The sequence below is a fragment of the Mastomys coucha genome, unplaced genomic scaffold, assembly GCF_008632895.1.
Source record: "Mastomys coucha isolate ucsf_1 unplaced genomic scaffold, UCSF_Mcou_1 pScaffold23, whole genome shotgun sequence".
NCBI lineage: Eukaryota > Metazoa > Chordata > Mammalia > Rodentia > Muridae > Mastomys > Mastomys coucha.
In genome coordinates, this window is record NW_022196906.1 from 43,006,673 (window position 1) to 43,026,078 (window position 19,406).

The window sequence follows — 19,406 nt, forward strand, 5'->3', positions numbered from 1 at the left end:
ATTCAATGTTTCCTTTTAAGTCTTGCTTCTCTTCCTTCTCTCTTGACCCCTCAAACACTCAATAGGATTCCTATACTCAGCTTTTTGGAGTTTACTGTGACAACTGATGCTAAAAGCCATCCACAGTGACAGAAGCCAACATGGGATTTTGCAGTTGGACAGCTTGAGGTCTGGCTAGCAAGAGGACACCATCATTATAAATACTGCCTACACCAAGGAGAAGTAGAACTCTTCTAACTTTGCCTGGTGTTGTATTAGATTAGCATACCACCGGAAAGATATGAGCGGCTGGCTAGTGCAAAGGCTTGGGGATTTGAGTTTTGTTTGCTGTGTTGGATTTTGTTCCTCTGTTCTTCCCTTTCTGCCAATTTCTTTTTCTTTAGTCCGGCTTCACAATCAGTATGTGACTAAGGATGACCTTGACTTTCTGACCTTCCTTCCTCCACCTAGTATTCAAGAGAATTCTGGGATTACAGGAGTGATCTTTAAAAGGCAGTGAGTGCCCCAGGTAAACTTGACTAAAGCTCTGACAATGAATAAAGAAAAATAGAGGACAGAGAGCAAGGAAAAACTATGTATGAATGCAGAGAGCCATCAGGGTGGTGGGTTTAGGAACATTTATCTCTTGCAGTCAAAGGCAGTAAGACTGAAAACCTGGACTTAATCAGCAGAATAGCTGTGCTCAAAGAAGTCCATTCCCCAGCAAAACTGTTTCTGGGTCATTGTTGTGCTTGCTTTTTAAATGCCAATGTGTTAAGTTCTTCCTTTTAATTAGATTGTTTGATCCATTACTATTTAAAGTAATTATTGCCATTAACAGATTTAGATCACTTATAAGCTTTCCAGATTGCTCCTTACTGGTTTTGTTTCTTCTTCCTTTTTTTGCTTTTATGAGATAGGAGGACATCATAGGTGAGGATGACCTTGAACCTCTGCTACTCCTCCCTCCACCTCTTCAGGGCTGGACTCCAGCACACCATCATGCCTTGTTCTGGGGGTGCTGGCGGTTGAATCTAGGGCATCCTGCATACTAAGCAAGCGCTCTAGCCAACCAAGATACATTGTATCTCTGTGCTGTTTATATCATGCTAAGAATCAAGCCTAGGGCCTCCTCCCTGCCAGGCGAACCTTCTTTAAAAGGCCTAACTAAACTGGCCAGCCTTTGCTTTGTTTACATTTCTATCCTCACTAGCTATTAGTTTTGTAGTTATAGGTTTTACTTTTTTATTAAATAGTTGTTGGGATTCAGATTCTCTCTCTCCCTCTCCTTTTTGAAACAGGATCTTAACTCTAGAGCCCAGGATAATCTGGTACTTACTATGTAGCCCACGAATACTGGCTTCAAATTTTTGGTAATCTTTGTGCCCCTCCTTCAGGAGTGCCAAGATTCAGGGTGATGGCACAGTAGCCTGCCATTCTTCTCACAATCACTAGTGTAGATAGGCTCGGTTTAGGGTTTTCTGTTCCTCTTACTAGGTTACATTCCCTCCCTCATTTTTGTTTTTTTTTTTCAAGTACTGCTTTGTGGTTCCTAAAGTGAGAGGCCTGGATGCCTTTCTGTCAGAGCTCTGTCCACTCATCATACAGTGACTGTGGCCTGCTGTTTTGAGTACAGCTACAAAGAGGGCACACGCCCTTTGCAGAACTTTGGTCTCTGTTTTGATTTCCTTTTCAAGTGTGGTTGATCTCTGAGCCTTTGTTATGCTCTAGGCAGGCAGTTTTTGGAGTAAACACCCATGCATCTGAGGGAGGGTTTGGGGAGAGGGAAGGCTGTTCCCGGTAAAGGACTGATTATGGAGACTTCAAAATTGCTCGTTGTTATTTCAGATAACAGCCTCCAGAGAAACAAGGAGCCAACTAAAAAAAACTGGTTCACTTGGATTTTCTCTTTTTATGAGACCTAGTATTTTATTAAAATACTAAATTCTTCACTGAGGCTTTCCTGTCTGTCTCTGGTGTGTGGCTGTGTGCATGTGTGTGACAGAGAATCAGAGATATAATTTTTATTATTACATTTATTCATTTTGTGCATGGAAAGGTATGCCACAGCACAGGGGTTGGGACTCTCCTTCCATGATAAGGGTTGTGGGAATCCAACTCATGATCTCAGGCTGGCTTCCTCCCAACTGAGCCATCTCCCCCTAGACCTCTGCCATTGTTTTGAACACATTATATGAGCTTAGGAACATGCTCAATTCTGAATGTGATGACTTTTTCCAATCTGAGTATGTGTACTTTCCCCCTGATAAAAACTTGTTTCCAGCAGGCCTGACACAGGGCTGTAATCTCAGCCCTGGAAGGCTGGAGCAGTAGGATCCAGAGTTAAAGGCCTAGGAGACACAGTGACACAGTCTTAACGAAAACTCTCTTCCTAGAGGCCTTAAATGGAGAAGTGTTACCAGTGCTGTCTCTCTTGCTGCCCTTTGTTCTTTGTTTTGCTGCGATATTCTTTTGTTTATGTGCTCTAGGCTAGCCTTGGACTCAATACAGTTAGTCCCAGTTTAATCTCAAACTCACAGCCATTCTCCTGCCTCAGTCTCCCAAGTGCTAGGATTATAGGCATGCACAGCCATATCCTGCCCTCCCTTCATTCTCATCCTCCCCCCCTTCCCTGTTTTGTTTTGAGACAGGTTTTTTTTTTGTGTGGCTCTTACTGTCCTGGCACTTGATCTGTAGACCAGGCTAGCCTTGAACTCAAGAGATCCATTCACCTCTGCTTCCCGAGTGCTGGGATTGAAGGTATGGGCCACTCTATCTAGCTTCCCCCAGTTCTCTGGGACTATCACACATGTATACTGTGTATTTTGACTAACATAAGAATTCCAAAGTCCAACTTGGCAAACAAATGAGTTTTACTGGGGTTACATATAGGAGAAGAAATGACTCATAGGCAGTTGTTATCACCAAAGCCCATCCTGGCATGAGTGACAGTCCTATAAACCTAGGAACCTGAAGCATACTGCGTAACTTGTAGGCTTCTTGACCGGCTGCAGTGGGTCTCTTGCAGGCAGCTTGGCTCTGAGCCTCTTTCCAGGCAGCTCAGTTTATCTCAGACTCTCTCTCAGCAGTCCTGTTTATATGTCTGGGGAGGGTGGGACCTAGTGACACTGGTCAGTTTCAAGGATTACTGGAAGTCTTTGAGTTGCTTACTTCCTGAGCATAAGGTGCCACCTTCCAAAGTAGGTTTAATGTGGAGGAAATTGCTGCAGGACCTACTGAGATCCAACTGGGTTGCTTACACAAGCATAAGGATTACTTTATGGGGCATGAACAACTTAACTGTGGCTATACCACCACTTAAAATGGGGCTGGAGAGATGGCTCAGTGGTTAAAAGCATGCACTGCTCTTGTAGAGAGAGGCCCTGAGTTTGAGTCTCAGCACCCATATAAATGGTTTACTACTGCCAAGGCTCAGGAATTCTACTTTCTTGTGTTGACGTCTACTGTTCTGGGATTTGGCTCTCCAGTGTGGACAGACACTGGACACACCTGCCTTTGACTGTGTAATCAATAACAACTTAGTCATAACCTTCTAACTTAACCAGTCTCTCTATAATTTTCGGCTACTTTTTAAGACTTTATGTATAGGAGTGTTCTATTTGCATGTCCACCTGCATACCAGAAGAGGGCATTAGACCATAGATAGTTGTGAGCCACCATGTGGTTGCTGAGAATTGAACTCAGGACCTCTGGAAGAGCAGCCAGTGCTTTTAATGCTCTTAACCACTGAGCCATCTCTCTAGGGCCCTCCCAAATTATAATTTTATCAAGTCTAACGGTTCTGTCCTCAGAGAATCCTGACAAAGGTGGACCTGATAGACACAGGTCCCAAATTTCAGCCACATAGGAGGCTAAGGCAGAAGCATAGAAAGTTCAAAGCCAGCCTGGGTAACTTAATGAAATCATTTCAAAGTAAAACATTAAGTTGAACATGGCAGTAAAGACTTACCATCATTTGACCAGGTGGAGGCAGAGGATCAAGAATTCAAGGCCAACCTTGGTTGGCTACACAGTCTGAGGTTAGTCCAACCCACGTGACACCCTGTCTCAAAAAAGCCAAACCCAAACCACCAACAATTAAAAACCGTCTTCCCAAACATGAAAAGGGGTGAGATGTGGCTTTAGTGCATGAGCTAGGCTCAACACAGCTTATACACACATGGCCTGAAAACAGGAATTTGGGACATGTGGCAACTCTGTTCAGGATTACATCACGATGCTGAGCTCTGTGAATGTTCTGGCCGTTCCGTTGACTTTATACAAACCAATCGAGTCCGTCTATGCTTCTCTTCGCGTCCCCAGAATAGGAAAGTCTGTGAGAAGGAACCCAGCAGCCTCACCAGGCCTATAGGGAGGAGCTTGGGGCAGGCCGGACGTAGATGTGAGGATCAGCATGCGAAGGATGGAGGAAAAAAAAGGAGTCTTGGGAACCCAGAGGCCTCACCGCCCACTTCCTGGGTACCTAAGGCGGAAATCGCAACAGCTGGCGAGGAGACGCTGACCCTCTTAGACGGTGCCCGGCTGCGGTCACGTGGGCCGGAGCACGCGAAGACGCCCCGCCTCCGGCTCACGCAAGCCAGGGGCGGGCGCGTGGGTGACGCCTCTGGCGCACGCTGCGGGCGTGAGCCGAGTGTATGGGCGGGGCCACCGGAGCTCTCTGTTGGCGTGGGCGGGGCCTGGGGGGGGAAACCTCTGTTGTGTGGGTGGGGTATGTAGGCGGAGTCTTCCGCGCAAGCCGCAAGATGGGGGGGAGCCGGCCGGCGGGGGTGGGGCATCCAGCGAACGCCGTGGGCGGGGCTTCTGCCGCGTGCTGTGGGTGGGGAGTGTTGGGACCCTGCTGGCGTGGGCGGGGCTTCCAGCGCGCGCCGCGGGCGGGGGCGGGACGTGTGGGCGGTGCCTCCCGGTGCTCCCGGGCTTCGGGGGCGGCGGTGGTGGCGGTGGCGACCGCGGCGAAGGCGACAACGAGAGTGGGGCTACACGCGGAGGGACACCACGGCCATGACTGCGGAGCTGCAGCAGGACGACGCGGCGGGGGCGGCGGACGGCCATGGCTCGGTGAGCGGCGGGTGATGGTAGCGGGGCCCGGGTTCCGGCCGAGAGGGGCGCGGCGGGCCAAGCGGGCGCGGGCCGACCGAGGCCGGGGCCTGCGGGCTAAGACGAGAGCAGCCCTGTCCGCCGGGGACTTGAGAGGCTGGGGCCGCGAGCCTGTGTGGGGTTGCCTGGGTGTATGGGCCAGCTCAGGTTCCTAGCGGGACTGAGTATGGGACCCGGTGCTAGGGACCCTAACGGGAGGGGTTGCACGTGAGATCGTAGGCAGCGGGGTAATCCCGAAGTGTGCACCGGGCCTGACCCACCAGCTAAAAACTTCCCCAAAGCACGGCCACGGTGCCTTGTTCTGACTCTCAAATCAGTTTGATGGCAGTGGCTTCCCAGAGGCTTAAGCAGACTCAAGTTATCTCACTCAGAGCCAGCGTTTATCAACAAAGTGCAAAAAAAAAAAAAAAAAAAAAAGACCCGGAGCCCCCCTCCTCCCTTTTCCCGCCCCTATTTTCGTTCAGTTCTTCCTTTTCTTTCGAAAACAGATCAGCTTCCCGAATTATCTCATTGATCATTGTAGGTTTTGAAGGAGGGGAGAGGAACAGCACAATGAGTAAAAGGGACATTATTAGGTTTCTGATAGTATAAGAAGGTTGAAAAACATTACAAGGCTCTTAGGGCTAAGATGGTGGGCCTTTAGAAACACTGATTTGGAAAAAATCAAAAGGCTCATAATGTCTCATAAGGAAACTTGGGAGGTGGGCAATTTGAGACTGTCATCTTGTGTTACTTTGGAATGCTGTAACGTAACACAACATCCTCACCCCTCAAGATCTGCACTTTTTAAATGACAAGATGGAAAACCTGTACCAAGTATTTAAATATTGAGCTTGCAATCGAGAAAATTTATAAAATATTTAGAATACAAAAGTGAGATACTGCTAAGAAACTCTCTATGTCTGCTATTATTAGAGTTTAATAATTTGAGGTGCTGAGGATCAAGCCTAGGGCCATCACATGAAATAATCAAGTACTACACCCCCAGACTACAACTTTAAAACATAGCAGGCTCTTTAAAATTCATATAGAAAAAAGATATCTCTAAGTCTTGGGCTGCAAAATGAAAGTAGGTGGATGGTTTTTCTGCACTCATAAAAATTGCATTATTACTGAACAGTGTCTTTTGGATATTGGGTTTGTATTTTTCTGTGTTTTTCCCCCCCTGTGATTAAGTCTACTAGTGTTGGGGACAGTGACTTAAAAACAGGTGGTGAGAGACAGTCATATTGATACTATTTTGAGGGAGAGCAAGTCATGTTTAAATTTGTTCTGGGCTGGTCATTTAAGACAACATGCCTTTCAATCAGTGGTATTTTCATTTACCTCTGTCACAGGCTGTTGAGTAGTGACCCATAGTTCAGCACTCTCTATTTGAGGGTTTGTATGTAAGGTGTTTGAGCATTGTGTATAAAGTCAGAGCTATTTTGGGAAGGTTTGGCACTCCCAGGCTGTGGCTAGCTGCAGTAGCCTGATTCCCGGCGACCTGCAGAGTGATGACATTTACTAGTATTCCCAGAGATTTTGCCCCAGGCTGACAGATGATAAGCTTTGAAGGCATGCTAACTGTTGCCCTTTTTCCTCAGGTCAGGATAAAATGCCTGAAGGCATGGGTTTCGTTGAAGGCGTAAGTGCAGCTTAACTTTTACATCTCATGAGAGTATTAATAACTTCTTCCTCTTGATAAGCTCTATGTAGGACGGATTCTTTCTTTTGACTTCACAAGGCATTCTTCCCTTCCCTTAAAAGATGTTTAATATAGTTGAGAGGAGCTATCCTCCCCTGACACTCAGGAGCTATTTAAAACTTACTATGTTTTCCCTTCCCCAGTTGGTCATTTGTACAAAGGACAGACAAAACTATGTATAGGCTCCCCATGATTTCAGTGAGCGCTCTGGAATCTGAGCCGACACTTGGTTATCTCTGAATCCCTCCAGGCTGGTGAGTTAAGGACACCTTCCTGTATTTTAATCAGTTCTCACCTTAGGTAAAAACCTGCTGGAAAGTTTACTGTTGGGGTAGGGTAGGATAAACAGCTCGAAGTCAGTTTGCCTCTTAGGGACCTGTCGACCTTGACACCATGGGGGAGGATTCTGGACACACGATCTCCTCCCCCACTCTCCCACTTGGAACCCAGGGCCTCTGCATTCTAGGCCAGAGCTTCATCACTGAGCTGGAAGCTTTGTTGTGCTTGCTGTTTTGGTTGATTCTGATTTCCCTTGACTTCTGATCCTTGGGTTGTTTTATTTTGTTTTGAGACCAAGGCTGGCCTGGAACTTGGGAATTAGTCAACCTGCCTTAGTCTCCCTGGTGCACTCAACTCCTGTAAGGTTGTGATTTTTTTGGAGTGTTAGAAAGTTGTAATCTGGCTCCACAACTCTCCTGCTCTTTGAACTACAGTTGTTCACACAGAGAGTTCAGTATTTTGAGCACATTAACAGATAACCTCTTATCAGGTGGCCCTGTGCATTCTGTTTCATCAAAATGACTTTTTTGTGTGTGTTTTTGAAACAGGTTTTCTTGTAGCCCATACAGACCTTCAACTTTGCAGGGGAGGTTGACCTTGACTCTTGATGCTCCTGTGTCTGTTTTCTAACTGCTAGGATTATAGGCTTGGACTACTACAGTGTCTTATAATCAAAGAAATTTAAACAATGCCAACATTACAAGTAATAACTAATACAGAGAGAAAGAGAGACACACAGACATGGTCTCCCTGTAGCCCAGGCTGTCCTCCTGAGTGCTGGGATTACAAACTTGTGTCCTTATACCCAGGTTCCCTCCCAGCCTTTTCTTTACGTGTTAAGGCACAGCCTTGGTTTGTTAGACCTTACTTTCCACCTTATTAGAGACAGCTTCCCTGCATGTGGCAGGCTAGCTGGCCTTGGCACTTCTAGGGGATCTCTGCCTCCCACCCCTGTGTAGCAAGGAGTGCTTCAGTGACATTGCTGTTGTGTGTCCAGCTTTTTATGTGGGTTCTTGGGAATCAAACTCAGGTCCTTATGCTTGTGTAGCAAGTGCTTTTATACTGATAAGCCATCTCACACTCCTTTAAAAAAGATCTGTTTTATGCGTGTGTGCCTTCATGTGTTTATGTGTGCAGTGAGGGCCTGCCTCTGTGTGTGTGTGTGTGTGTGTGTGTGTGTGTGTGTGTGTGTGTGGAGAGGTCATTAGATCTAGAACCTGGGTGTAGTTCACCTACACCTGTGAGCTACTTGTTGTGGGTTCTAAGAACTGAACCTGTTCCTCATCTGCAAGTGCTCTTACCTGCCAAGCTGTCTCTCCCTCCAGCCCTCACTTCCATTTTGTGGAGCTGACAGGTTTTTATGGAGCCCAACCTGTGTGAACAAGGCGGGTGCTCCGACTTTGCAGCAGAACTCATGATCCTTCTGCTGCCTCTTCTGAATTACTGCTGTCTCAACTGTGCCACCATGCCTGTCCTCCCAACCCTTTTCTTTTTTGAGAGAGGCCTGTGGTCTCACTGTCTACCTCTGCCTGGCCTTGAACTGCTAGACTAGGCTGGCTTCATCTTCACCGAGATCCCTGTCTTCTCCCACTGGATTTAAAGGTGGGTGCCACCACACTAGCCATTTATTTTGTTTTGCTTTGTTTTTGGCTTTTCTTTTTGAGACAGGGTTTCTTTGTGTAGCCTTGAGCATCCTAGAACTAGCTCTGTAGAACAGAGGTGCCTCGCCTCTCCCTGCTTCCCAAGTGCTGGGACTAAAGGTGAGTAAGCACCACTTCAGCCCTGCTCTCAGGTTCTTAGACATGATGACTTCCAGAGTTATGTCTTCCTCAGATAGGGTCTTTCTATACAGACCAGGCCAGCCTTGAACTTGGAACAGTTCTCCTGGCTCACTCAGTTTCTTGAGTGCTGGGATGTTCTTGTGTGTCTTTACTTTCCAGCAACAGGACATTTCTGTCAGGGCAGATTTACTTCAGACTGAGGCTTTTCTTTGTTTCTTTTGTTTGAGGTATTCTCATAAAGTAGCCCTGACTGGCCTGGAACTTACTATGTAAGCCAGGAAGGCCTTGAACTCGAAGAGGTCTGCTTGTATCTGCCTCCCAAGGGCTGCATTGGAGTGCCACCGTGCTTGACTCAAAGTGGGTATTTTTATTTTGTGTATTTTTGTGGTGCTGGGGATCAAACCCCGGGGCTTCCAGCGTTCTAGGGGAGCCCTTCACCACTGAGCTCTCTCTCCTCCTGTATCTGTTGTTTTGTGGGGGAGTTTGTTTGTTTGTTTGTTTTGAGACAGGGTCTTATTAGTTTTTGAACCTTCCTACCTCTGCCTCCCAGAGGCACTGCAGGTGTGCCCCAGCACAACGAGACCTGCTTGGCTTCCTTCTTCCTTTCCTCCCCCTCTCTCTCCTCTTATTATTTTTTTTTATTGTTGTTGTTCTTTCTTGTTTTATTTGTGTGTTTAAGATAAGCTCTCAGATAGCTCAGGCTGGCCTTGAACCATGTGGTTAAGGATGCTGAAGGTGACATGGAACTGATCTTCTTGCCTCCACCTCCCAAGTACTTGGATTATAGGTGTGCACCACTACACTTAGCTCCCATTCTCTTAAAGTCTTTTCTAGAACTCTTCTAGTGGCTTATATCTAGTGGTGTAAACTTGAGCTAGTTCTCTCCGCAGTGTGAGTTCTGGGAACTGACCTCTGGTACTCAGACTCTGCAGCAGGTGTCTGGTTGGTTCAGTATTTAAAGTCTTTCCTAATTTGTCAGAGCTTACCCTTGTTGAAGAGCTATTTGATGTTTTGTCCACCTGGTTCCCTGGCATCTTATTTCCATGGGAAAACTATGCTTTGTTTAATCCTGCGTGTTTCTGAGAGGCAAGCTCTTCTCTCAGCAGGGAGAACTTGCACTCCAGGAGACATTTCCTGATGTCCTGGGACTCTTCTTTTTAATTAGTTTATTTTTATCTTAAGTTTATTTATTTATTTGTATTTATGTACATTGGTGTTTGCCTGTATGGATGTCTGTCCTCTGTGAAGCTGGGAATGGGTATTAGATCCTCTGGAATTGGAGTTGTAGATAGTTTTTAGCTACGCTGTGGGTGTTCTGCAAGAGTAGCAAGCAAGTCCCCTTAACCACTGAGCCATCTCTGCAGACTCTGGGGATGTTTTCCATTACGACTGTGGGGAAGGGTGCTGCTGGCATGTAGAAAGTTGAACATCTCACCTGGTACAGTTTAACCTCCCAGGAGTAATATCTGGTCTATTATGTGAACAGTGGGTACAAGTAAGGAAACCCTCATTGAAGCCATTTCAACTCCTTTAGCCCAACCCCCACACATTTTCACTGTCTTCCGGGTACTGAGGGTGATCAGCAGCTTCTGCTCAACCAGAATTTAGACATGTAGGAAGTTGTGTGTATGTGCTGGCTAGTCCTGCTGCCCAGCTCCTGTTCAGTGGTCTCTGTTGAACACTAGGATGGAGTGCTGATAGCGTGGGATCAAGTGTGTTTAAGGGAAGTGGCACCTGGACCCCTACCTTAGACTTACTAAATCAGAGTCTGTTCGGGGCTCGAGAGAAGGTTCAGTGACTAAGAGCACTGGTTGCTCTTCCAGAGGACCCAGGTTCAATTCTCAGCACCCACATGGCAGCTCACACCTGCCTAACTCCAGTCCAGGTGATCTGACACCCTCACACAGATATACATGCAGGCAAAACACCAATGTATATAAATACAAATAAATGCATTTTTTAAAAAAGGGGTTCAGTTCACTCTTTGCCCAGGTGTGCCTGGAACATATTATATAGGTCAGGTGGCCTTCAAGCTCACAGCAATCCTCTAGTCTCCTGAATGCTTGGATTACAGGTAGAGATTAAACCCAAGGCTTCAAACAGGGCTAGCAGTCTACCTACTGAGTCACATCCTTAGCCCAAATTCTGCTTTTTGACTCCATCCCTGGGGGACTAATTTGCATATAAATTTAAGGATAGAGTTCCCTTTTGGCTGTGAATAGGAGCCCTTAATCCTGAAAACAAGAAGCCCTCTAAACATCTTCTACAAGTTCTCCTCTGCTTTCCCTTTCCCCAGGGGTGAGTCACTTGGTTTCCAGATCCACCCCTTTTCTTCCTTTTCTAACTGAATAGAACCTCCTGAGTTTATTGTCTTCTGTCATCTTCATAACAAAACCAGCTCTGAGTGAACTGGGTGACCTGGCCTCCCCTCTCCCAGCTCAATGATTGCAGCTCTTAAAAGCTCTTAGCTCCACCTATAGATAGGCTCAGCTCCCTAGGCACCTGTCTTACACCTTTGTTCTTTTCTAGAAAATAGTCAGTCTGTTCACTTCCTGTCATCATGCCTCTTCCCCTCATCACACAGAGAACACTGTGTCACTGTGGTGCTTGCCACTTAAGGGAAAGTCTCAGTTTTAAACATGTTGACCATTTTTGTCAGAGTGCCATTGACACGGAATAACCTTTTCTAAAACAGCTTTGCTGAGGCATGAGGATTGCTGTAAGTTTGGTATTGGTGACGAAGCGAGGCCCTATTTCAAAATAAATAAATAAATAAATAAAGAGCCACCCGCCCCTCTCAGACTGGGTGTTTAAGAGTTGGTGAGGAAAAAAAAAAGAGCCGGGTGTTGATGGTGTATGACTACAATCCCAGTGCATGGAGGCAGAGGTGGGTGGAGCTCCAAGTTCAGGGCCAACCTGGTCTACATAATGAGTTCTAGGACAGCCCGGACTACACAGTGAGACCTTGTCTTAAAAAAAAGAAAAAAAGATAATATAGACAGCCAGGGCTATACAGAGAAACCCTGTTTCAAAAAACCAAAAAAAAAAAAAGAAACCTTGGAACCACAACCCTGAACAGGATCAACTGAAGCTGAGGGGGTGAGGCAGGTAGGTTTCTAGATCTCTGCAGGGATGGGAGTGCAGTTTCTGCAAAGCTAATCAGCGTCTGCTGGTGCCTGGTGTTAAGGCTTGTCAAAAAGACTTACTTTACACACACACAATTTATTAAAAAGAGAGTCAGAGGGCACATTTGCTTGTATGTGTATGTGGGGAGGGTTGTCAGAGGACAGCTTGCAAGGAGTTCTGTTTCTTCAACCATATGAGTTCTAAGGGTGGAACTCAGGTCATCAGGCTTGCCAGCAAGCTCTTCCCTACCTGGTGAGCCATCTCAGCAGCCTGTGGAAAAAAACTAAAAATATTATTAAATAATGTTGAAAATTCTTTTATTATTTATATGTATGTATGTCTGTATATGTGCCCAAAGAGGTGAGAGAGGTTGGCTCCTTGAAGCTGGAGTTCCAGGCAGTTGTGACCTACCTGATGGGGTTCTGGGAATAGAACTTGGGTCCTCTGCAGGAGCAACATGAGCTCCCCACTGCTGGGCCATGTCTCCAGCCCTGAGCCTGTGAAATCTTAAGCAGTGGACTGATACAGCCTGGCTTGAGCTCTGAGTTGCCTAGCTCTGATGTCAAAGCATTTTTCCCATTATAGCATGAGCCTTCCTAAACCCAGACTTCCTGATGCCCGCTTGGCTGGAAAACACTTAAACCTGCGTCATACCTCAGATCTTGTCAATCTAGAATGTAGAGTGTTGAGAGTGGCACAACTAGGCACAACAGGAGCAGACTTTAGTTGGACACCGAGATGATTCTTCATTGATATCCTATGGATGCTATGAATCTCATTTTCTGGGCACAAAGACTTGATGCTTGGGAAGGTTGTGATAGGTGAGATGCCAGTTGTCTTAGTGTGAGCTGGCTTTCCAGTCAAGCCAGCCTGAAGCTCTTCAGGAGTGGTTTTAGCCGCTTGCTGCTTGACTCTCAGTTGCAATTGAAATTTGAGTCTGCTGAGCAGTGGTGGTGTGCACCCATCATCGCAGCACTCCGGCAGGAGCTCCAGCCACCTTGTGCCCCAGAGCAGGACTTACTCTGTCTTTGATTGTTCTTTTTAAGTCTCCAAGTTTTGATTATCCTAAAAGAAAATTTCATATCCATTAGGATGTCATTCCCTGTCTCCCTGCTCTTAATGTCTGCCAGTGGCAGCTCCTTTCCATCTCTAGATTTATCTGTTCTGAGTATTTTGTGTATGTGGATTTGTACAGAATTTAACATTTTGTGTCCAATGGCCCTGTTCATAGTGGGCAATGGTATCTAGTATGTGGGCAGGTATTTGTGCATGTGCACATGGAAGCCCAGGGTAGACATGTTGAGTATCTTTCTTTGGTCATGCTCTCCCTTTAGTTTTCCTGTTACTGTTATTGTGTGTGCAATGTGCATGTACAGTGTGTATGTGTATGTGTGCAGTGTTCATGTACAGGGTGTGTGTGCGCACGCAGGGGGAGGACCTGCATGCCACAGCACACCTGGGAAGGGCAGAGGACAACTTTGTGGAGTTCGTTGCACCCACTTTCGCATCCATCTGAGAATACTTGATTGAAGCTTTGCTCCTGTTGTCTGAGATGTCAGGGTGTGCTCTTTGGCCCTGTTTCACACCAGCATCCTGCCCCTTTCCTCACCGCTGGTTTGCCCAGAAGCCCTGTCACTCAGCTGTAATGTCTTTTACTCACCCCATTTTGAAATAGTTAGCATGGACACAAAAAAAAAAAAAACCTTTCCCATGGGCTGTAGAGACTCTGGTTACGAGCATTCACTGCTCTTCCTAGGGACCTAGGTTCAATTCCCAGCACTCATAAGACAGTTTACAACTCCAGTTGTAGCAGATCTTATGCCTTCTTCTGCCCTCTGTGGGCACTGCATGCATATGGTGCACAGACATACGTGCAGCCAAAACACCAATGCATGTAAAAATAATAAATAATCAAAATATTAAAAATTGTAAATACCTTTTCTGAACCAGTAGGATGGCATAGCAGATACCAGGTGCTTGCTGACATGCCTAACAACCTGATCTGAGTTTCATCACTGGAACCCACGTGGAGGAAGAGAACCAGCTTGCACAGCTTGTCTTACCTCCATGCATGTGTAGCACAGCATGTATACAAACATATAAAGACACTTCTGTACTCACACTTTCCCCATCTGTCTGCTGCGGAGCCTCTGACCTTCTCTCCTCACATTCTGTCTGAATTCATCCTGACCTAAAAACCCTCAGTAACTCAGTGCCAGAGCAAGACATGCCTGACAATGACATTTTACTGTGCCTACATTTCTAAAACTGGGCATATGAACCCAATGGCCCAGCTTCCTGTTATCTTGCCCACATAGTACACTGTTGGGTGCTGTTTTTCTTAGGTTTTGTAGGTGTGTTCCACATGGCTGATGGCTTTGTGGTCTCCTCATATTTAGTTGGGTGTGTACTGAAAGAAGCATTCTCTTAGGTTTTCTAAAGCAAGGCATAGGGCATTATATGTAATCTGAGAAATACTCCTGGTCACCAGTTCTGGTGAGATTAACAGAGGTAGACCCTAGGGGTAGCGATGGAGAGAAGGGGCAGCTCCTTTTTGTGTGTAGTCTAGTACTTTTCAGACTTCTTTCTCCTGAGTTGTGAGGAGGGAAAGTGCACTATTTATATTTATTAAGTAATAAATTCTTTTTGTTTGGGGCTGTAAGCTAAATTATTTTTTAAACCCTTAATTATAAATGCTTTCAATTTCAACTTATTGGGGTGGGTGATACAAGTGTGGTAAAGTGTGTCCCCGTCTGTGTGGAGATCAGAGGACAACTTTGTGGAGCAAGTTCTTCCAGCTGTTAAGTATGGTCTTGGACCAAATTCAGGTCACCAGACATGGAATGCAGATGCTTTTACCAATTGACATCTTGCCTGCCTCTCTGCCTGCCTGCCTGCCTGCCTGCCTCCCTCCCTCCCTCCCTGTCCTCCCATTTATTTATTTATTTATTTATTTATTTATTTATTTATTTATTTATTATGTAATGTTCTGTCTTCATATATTCCTGCAGGCCAGAAGAGGGCACCAGATTTCATTATAGGTGGTTGTAAGCCACCATGTGGTTGCTGGCAGTTGAACTCAGGACTTCAGGAAAAGCAGTCAGTGCTTTTAACCACTGAGCCATCTCTCCACCTCCTCCCTCCTCCCCTCTCTCCTTTTTTTCCTTCCTTTATACAAGCTAGGTAATTACCCCAATGGGTATTTTCAATCCCATTTTGACTTTGTTACCTCTGAGAGACCTAGTTGAAATATTCATTCTCCTTCTTCCCCTGTTGGTCTCCCTCCCTCCCTCATTTTTCCCCTCAAGACAGGGTCTTGTCACTATGTAGCCCTGACTGTTCTGGAACTCACTAGGTAGACTAGGCTGTCCTCAAACTCAGAGATCCGCCTGCCACTGCCTGAGTTCTGGGATTAAAGGCATGTATCATCACTGCCCAGCTGAAATTTTCATTTCATTTTTTTGAGACCGTTTCTTACAGCCCAGGCTGGCTTTGATTGTAGCCAAGGCTGGTCTTGAGTGCCTGACCCTCTTGCCTCAGCCTCAAGTATTATTTACACATATGTATACCTATGCACCATTTAAAAGTTTTATATGAATAGCTGTTTTGCCTGCGTATCTATTTGTGCACCATGTGTGTACAATGTCTGCAGAGGCTAGATGGGTGCTGGGAATTGAATCTCATATCCTCTGGAAGAGCAACCAGTGCTCTTAGCTGCTCAGCTTTGTCTCCTGCCCCAACTTTTCCATTATTATGAAATTTTCCCATTATTATGTATTAATTGCATACAGTGTGTCTCATTGTGACTTTATATGTATATATATATTTGATCATGTTTGCCCCATTATCCTCCTTGTCCTGGTGATCCCCCTTTCTCTTGGTAACTAGTCTTCGTACTTTGATGTCTTTTTGGGGATTCAGTGGGTTTAATTACAGTTTCAGGAGCATGGGTAAGAGGTTATTTGCAGGCCTAAGAACAACTTAGGAGTGGCTACACAACTGAAGAACTGCCTTCCCCTCCCAGCATCCCTTCTCTGCCCATAGGCCCTCTGGGAGGACCATGAGCCCTTCTCCATGTTCATTTTTTGAAGACTAAGTCTATGTGGTTGGCTTAGAACTCATTATGTAACTCAGGCTGGTTTATTTTGTTTGTTTTTTTTTGTTTGTTTTTCGAGACAGGGTTTCTCTGAGTAGCCCTGGCTGTCCTGGAACTCACTCTGTAGACCAGGCTGGCCTCAAACTCAGAAATCCGCCTGCTTCTGCCTCCCAAGTGCTGGGATTAAAGGCATGCGCCACCACCGCCCGGCTCAGGCTGGTTTATGATTCACTGTGTAGCTCAGGCTAGTCCCAAATCTTCAGTGATCTTCCTGAGAGCAAGTTACTGGCTTGCTCCAACATGCCTGCCCTCCTAGCTACACTTCTACTAGTCACTCTTACTTAAGTTTGCACACTGGATCTCAGTGGCCAGGGTGGGCTGGCCCAAACTAGTTAGCCTTAAAAAGACTGCCAAACGACCAACTGACAACCTCTATTGCATTATGTTCCCATCTACATACTAAGTGATACCCCAGCTCTGAAAATAGCTAGATAGCAAAGAATTATAAAAGGAGGAAATGAGATAGTGGCCCAATTCCCAGAGGATCTGCCGGTCTCAGAAAAACGAAGAGTTCCTCTTTATTAGCCCCCTGCCCCATCCCACTCACACTTGTCAGTCTATGTCCACACTCTTCTGATGCCCAGCACATAGGTCCACCATTGGTGTGTGGAGACAGTGCCCACTCTTCACATAATCCTGCTTAAGGCTGAGTTGCCTTTACTGCTCAGCTGGTATTGCTTTGTTACTGGCTACAGTTTCTTTCCCAGTTTGGAGAGGGAGACATGAGCACAAAGTCCCCTTCCTAACCAAGAAAACCAAGAAGGCATTTGCAATTGATGCCTGCCTGGGAGAGGACCGTGGGTGTATCAACCACACTCCAGGGCAGGCCCATTATTGAGCAGTTAGATAACACAACCCCCCCCCCATTTGTTGGTTTCAGTATATGTTTGTTTTTGTTATGGTTTGCTGTTTTTTTTGTTTGTTTGTTTTAGAGAGGAGGGAGGCTGAGGGGGAGAATATGAATTTGGATGGTGGTTGTAAAGTGAGGATTAGGGAGGGCAAAGAATATGACCAAAATATATTGTATGAAAAAATTTTAAGGATAAGAGAAATTTGTTCTAGTGAAGTCTGGTTGGCTCTCAAGTCACTGTAGCTGAGGTGTGCAGCCAGACTTCCTCTAGATGGGCGGGTCTGTTTCTTACTGCCTCTGAAAACAGTGTGAATTTAGTCAAGGAAATGCAACCTGTCTGTGCTTGCCGTCTTTTGACTTCATCAGAACTAAGCACAGGCTTTGTTTTCTTTGCACTAGAGTGTACTTTCTGTGGAGTGGTGTAGTTAGAGCGGGCTAATCTTAAAATCTACTTCTGTGAAGTGCCAGAGCATGAACTGGGGACACTGTGGGTCATGATGACTTACTTTGGTTGGCCATTGTAAAAATAAACTTTTGTAATTCTTCTTATTTGGTTTTTTGAGACAGGCTTTGCTGGCCTTCCAACCTGTAAAAATCCTTCTGCCTCTGTCTCTCAAGTGCTGGGGTACCAGGTATGAGCCGTCGTCACATCTGACCCTGTAAACTTTTGTTTTGTTTTGTTTGTTTTTTTCGAGACAGGGTTTCCCTGTATAGCCATGGCTGTCCTGGAACTCACTCTGTAGACCAGGCTGGCCTTGAACTCAGAAATCCACCTGCCTCTGCCTCCCAAGTGCTGGGATTAAAGGCATGTGCCACCACTGCCCAGCTTTAAGTTAGCTTTTAAGGGACTGGAAACATGGCTCAGTGCTTCAGAGCATTGACTTCTGTTCCAGAGGACCCAGGTTCAATTCCCAGCAACCACATGGTAGTGCACACTGTAACTACTACACAGTTCCAGGGGGTCCAGTCCTTTTTCTGACCTCTCCAGGCACTAGGCATGAACATATAGACATGTAGGCAAAACACCTAAACAATAAAGTAAAACACTTAAAAATTAACAGTATATGATGCTTGCCTTGACTGGTAGAATGCCACAGTCGTTACTCTCCAACTTGCCAATAGCTTATTTAGAGCACATTGTACCACTGAGTAATCAGCTTCTGATAGTTTAAAGACTGGCATAGTTTTAAAGGAGAAGTTTAGTATACAAACTTCCAGGTCAAAATACAGAAAAAACATGTTTGCATTGGTTTACATTAAGAGGGTATTTGCTTCTGTTTCTTTGTCTCCTTAGAGATGCTGGCAGCCAGCACACCCACCTCATCTGTGGTCGTAGATTTGCTGTGAGGTTTAAATGAGCTAAGCCAGCATCAGTTAGTTAATACTTACAGAGCTTTCAGAACAGCGCAGGGCCAGAAGTAGGTGGTGTATGTTAGCACTTATTTCGTGCTGGGACTCTTACTGCCTCTGCATTGGAATGACTGGTGACATTCAGAGAATTCCAAATGAAGATGTGGTTTTTGGGATCTGTTCATCCTTTCACCTTTGTCCCAGTTTGGTATTATTATCAGGCTTCTTATTTCCCCTCCTGCTCTCCCATGATTTTTCAGATGTGTTGATTTTGGCTTTCCAGAAAATTTTGTAGACTCCAGATTCATAGATTCACACACCTTTTACATGGTGAAATCAAATGGAATTAGAATTCATCTGGAAGGAAATTAGTACCTTTTTTTAAAAAAAACCTGCTTATATTTCCAGTTTTCGCCAAAGTAGTATCTCCGCCTGATAGCCCCTTCCCAGCCCAACTCTGGCTGGGTTTGTCGAGACCCATAATGTCCAAGACTGCCATCTCAGTGGGAAGAAAGATTCCACTTCTAGCTTCTGTCTGACTGGAGAGTTTGTGACTAGAGAAAGGCTCTGATCCCTTTTCCAGGCTCGGGAGGGCTGTTCAGTCGGTTATTTCTAGTTGTGGTACTTAAGTGTTGCCAGCAGGCTCTCAGCTGTTGAAGACTATAGGATACTGTTTCGGTTACAGCTGGCAGTAAATGAGGCTCTCTCCCCCTCTCTCTCTCTCTCTCTCTCTCTCCCTCTCTCTCTCTCTCTCTCTCTCTCTCTCTCTCTCTCTCTCTCTCTCTCTCTCTCTCTCTCTCTCTCTCTCTCTCTCTCTCTGAGACATTACTAATTGTACTTAATAGTGAAGCTTGGAGTGTTGAGGTAGGACTTAATCCGGGCACAACCTTAGCTATGATATAAATTAGATCCCTGCTCACTGAAATATTCTTTAACCGTTTTGTTTTCGATACTTACTAAAAGGCCAGCTGGTTGTTTCATTTGAACTTTACTTGTCCAAAGGTGTTTTATATAGGCTCTGACTGCCAACCAGGATGGTAGAGTGAGCACTTAGGCTGAGAAGGGTTCTTTTTTTTTTTTTTT

The 19,406-nt window shown here is 45.7% G+C and overlaps 1 protein-coding gene across 6 annotated transcripts in view; it reads left to right on the forward strand.

Annotated features, from left to right (window-relative positions):
- The first annotated feature begins 4,845 nt into the window (after window positions 1–4,845).
- Window positions 4,846–19,406, forward strand: part of Usp28 (ubiquitin specific peptidase 28) — a 58,877-nt gene continuing 44,316 nt past the window's right edge. For 2 of the 6 annotated variants that reach the window (XM_031343094.1, XM_031343095.1), the window contains exon 1: window positions 4,846–5,055. In XM_031343094.1, the coding sequence (XP_031198954.1) occupies window positions 4,999–5,055 (57 nt within the window). In that variant the 5' untranslated portion in view covers window positions 4,846–4,998. The remainder of the gene's footprint in view (window positions 5,056–19,406) is intronic. The other 4 variants (XM_031343096.1, XM_031343098.1, XM_031343097.1 and 1 more) reach the window with 3 other exon arrangements.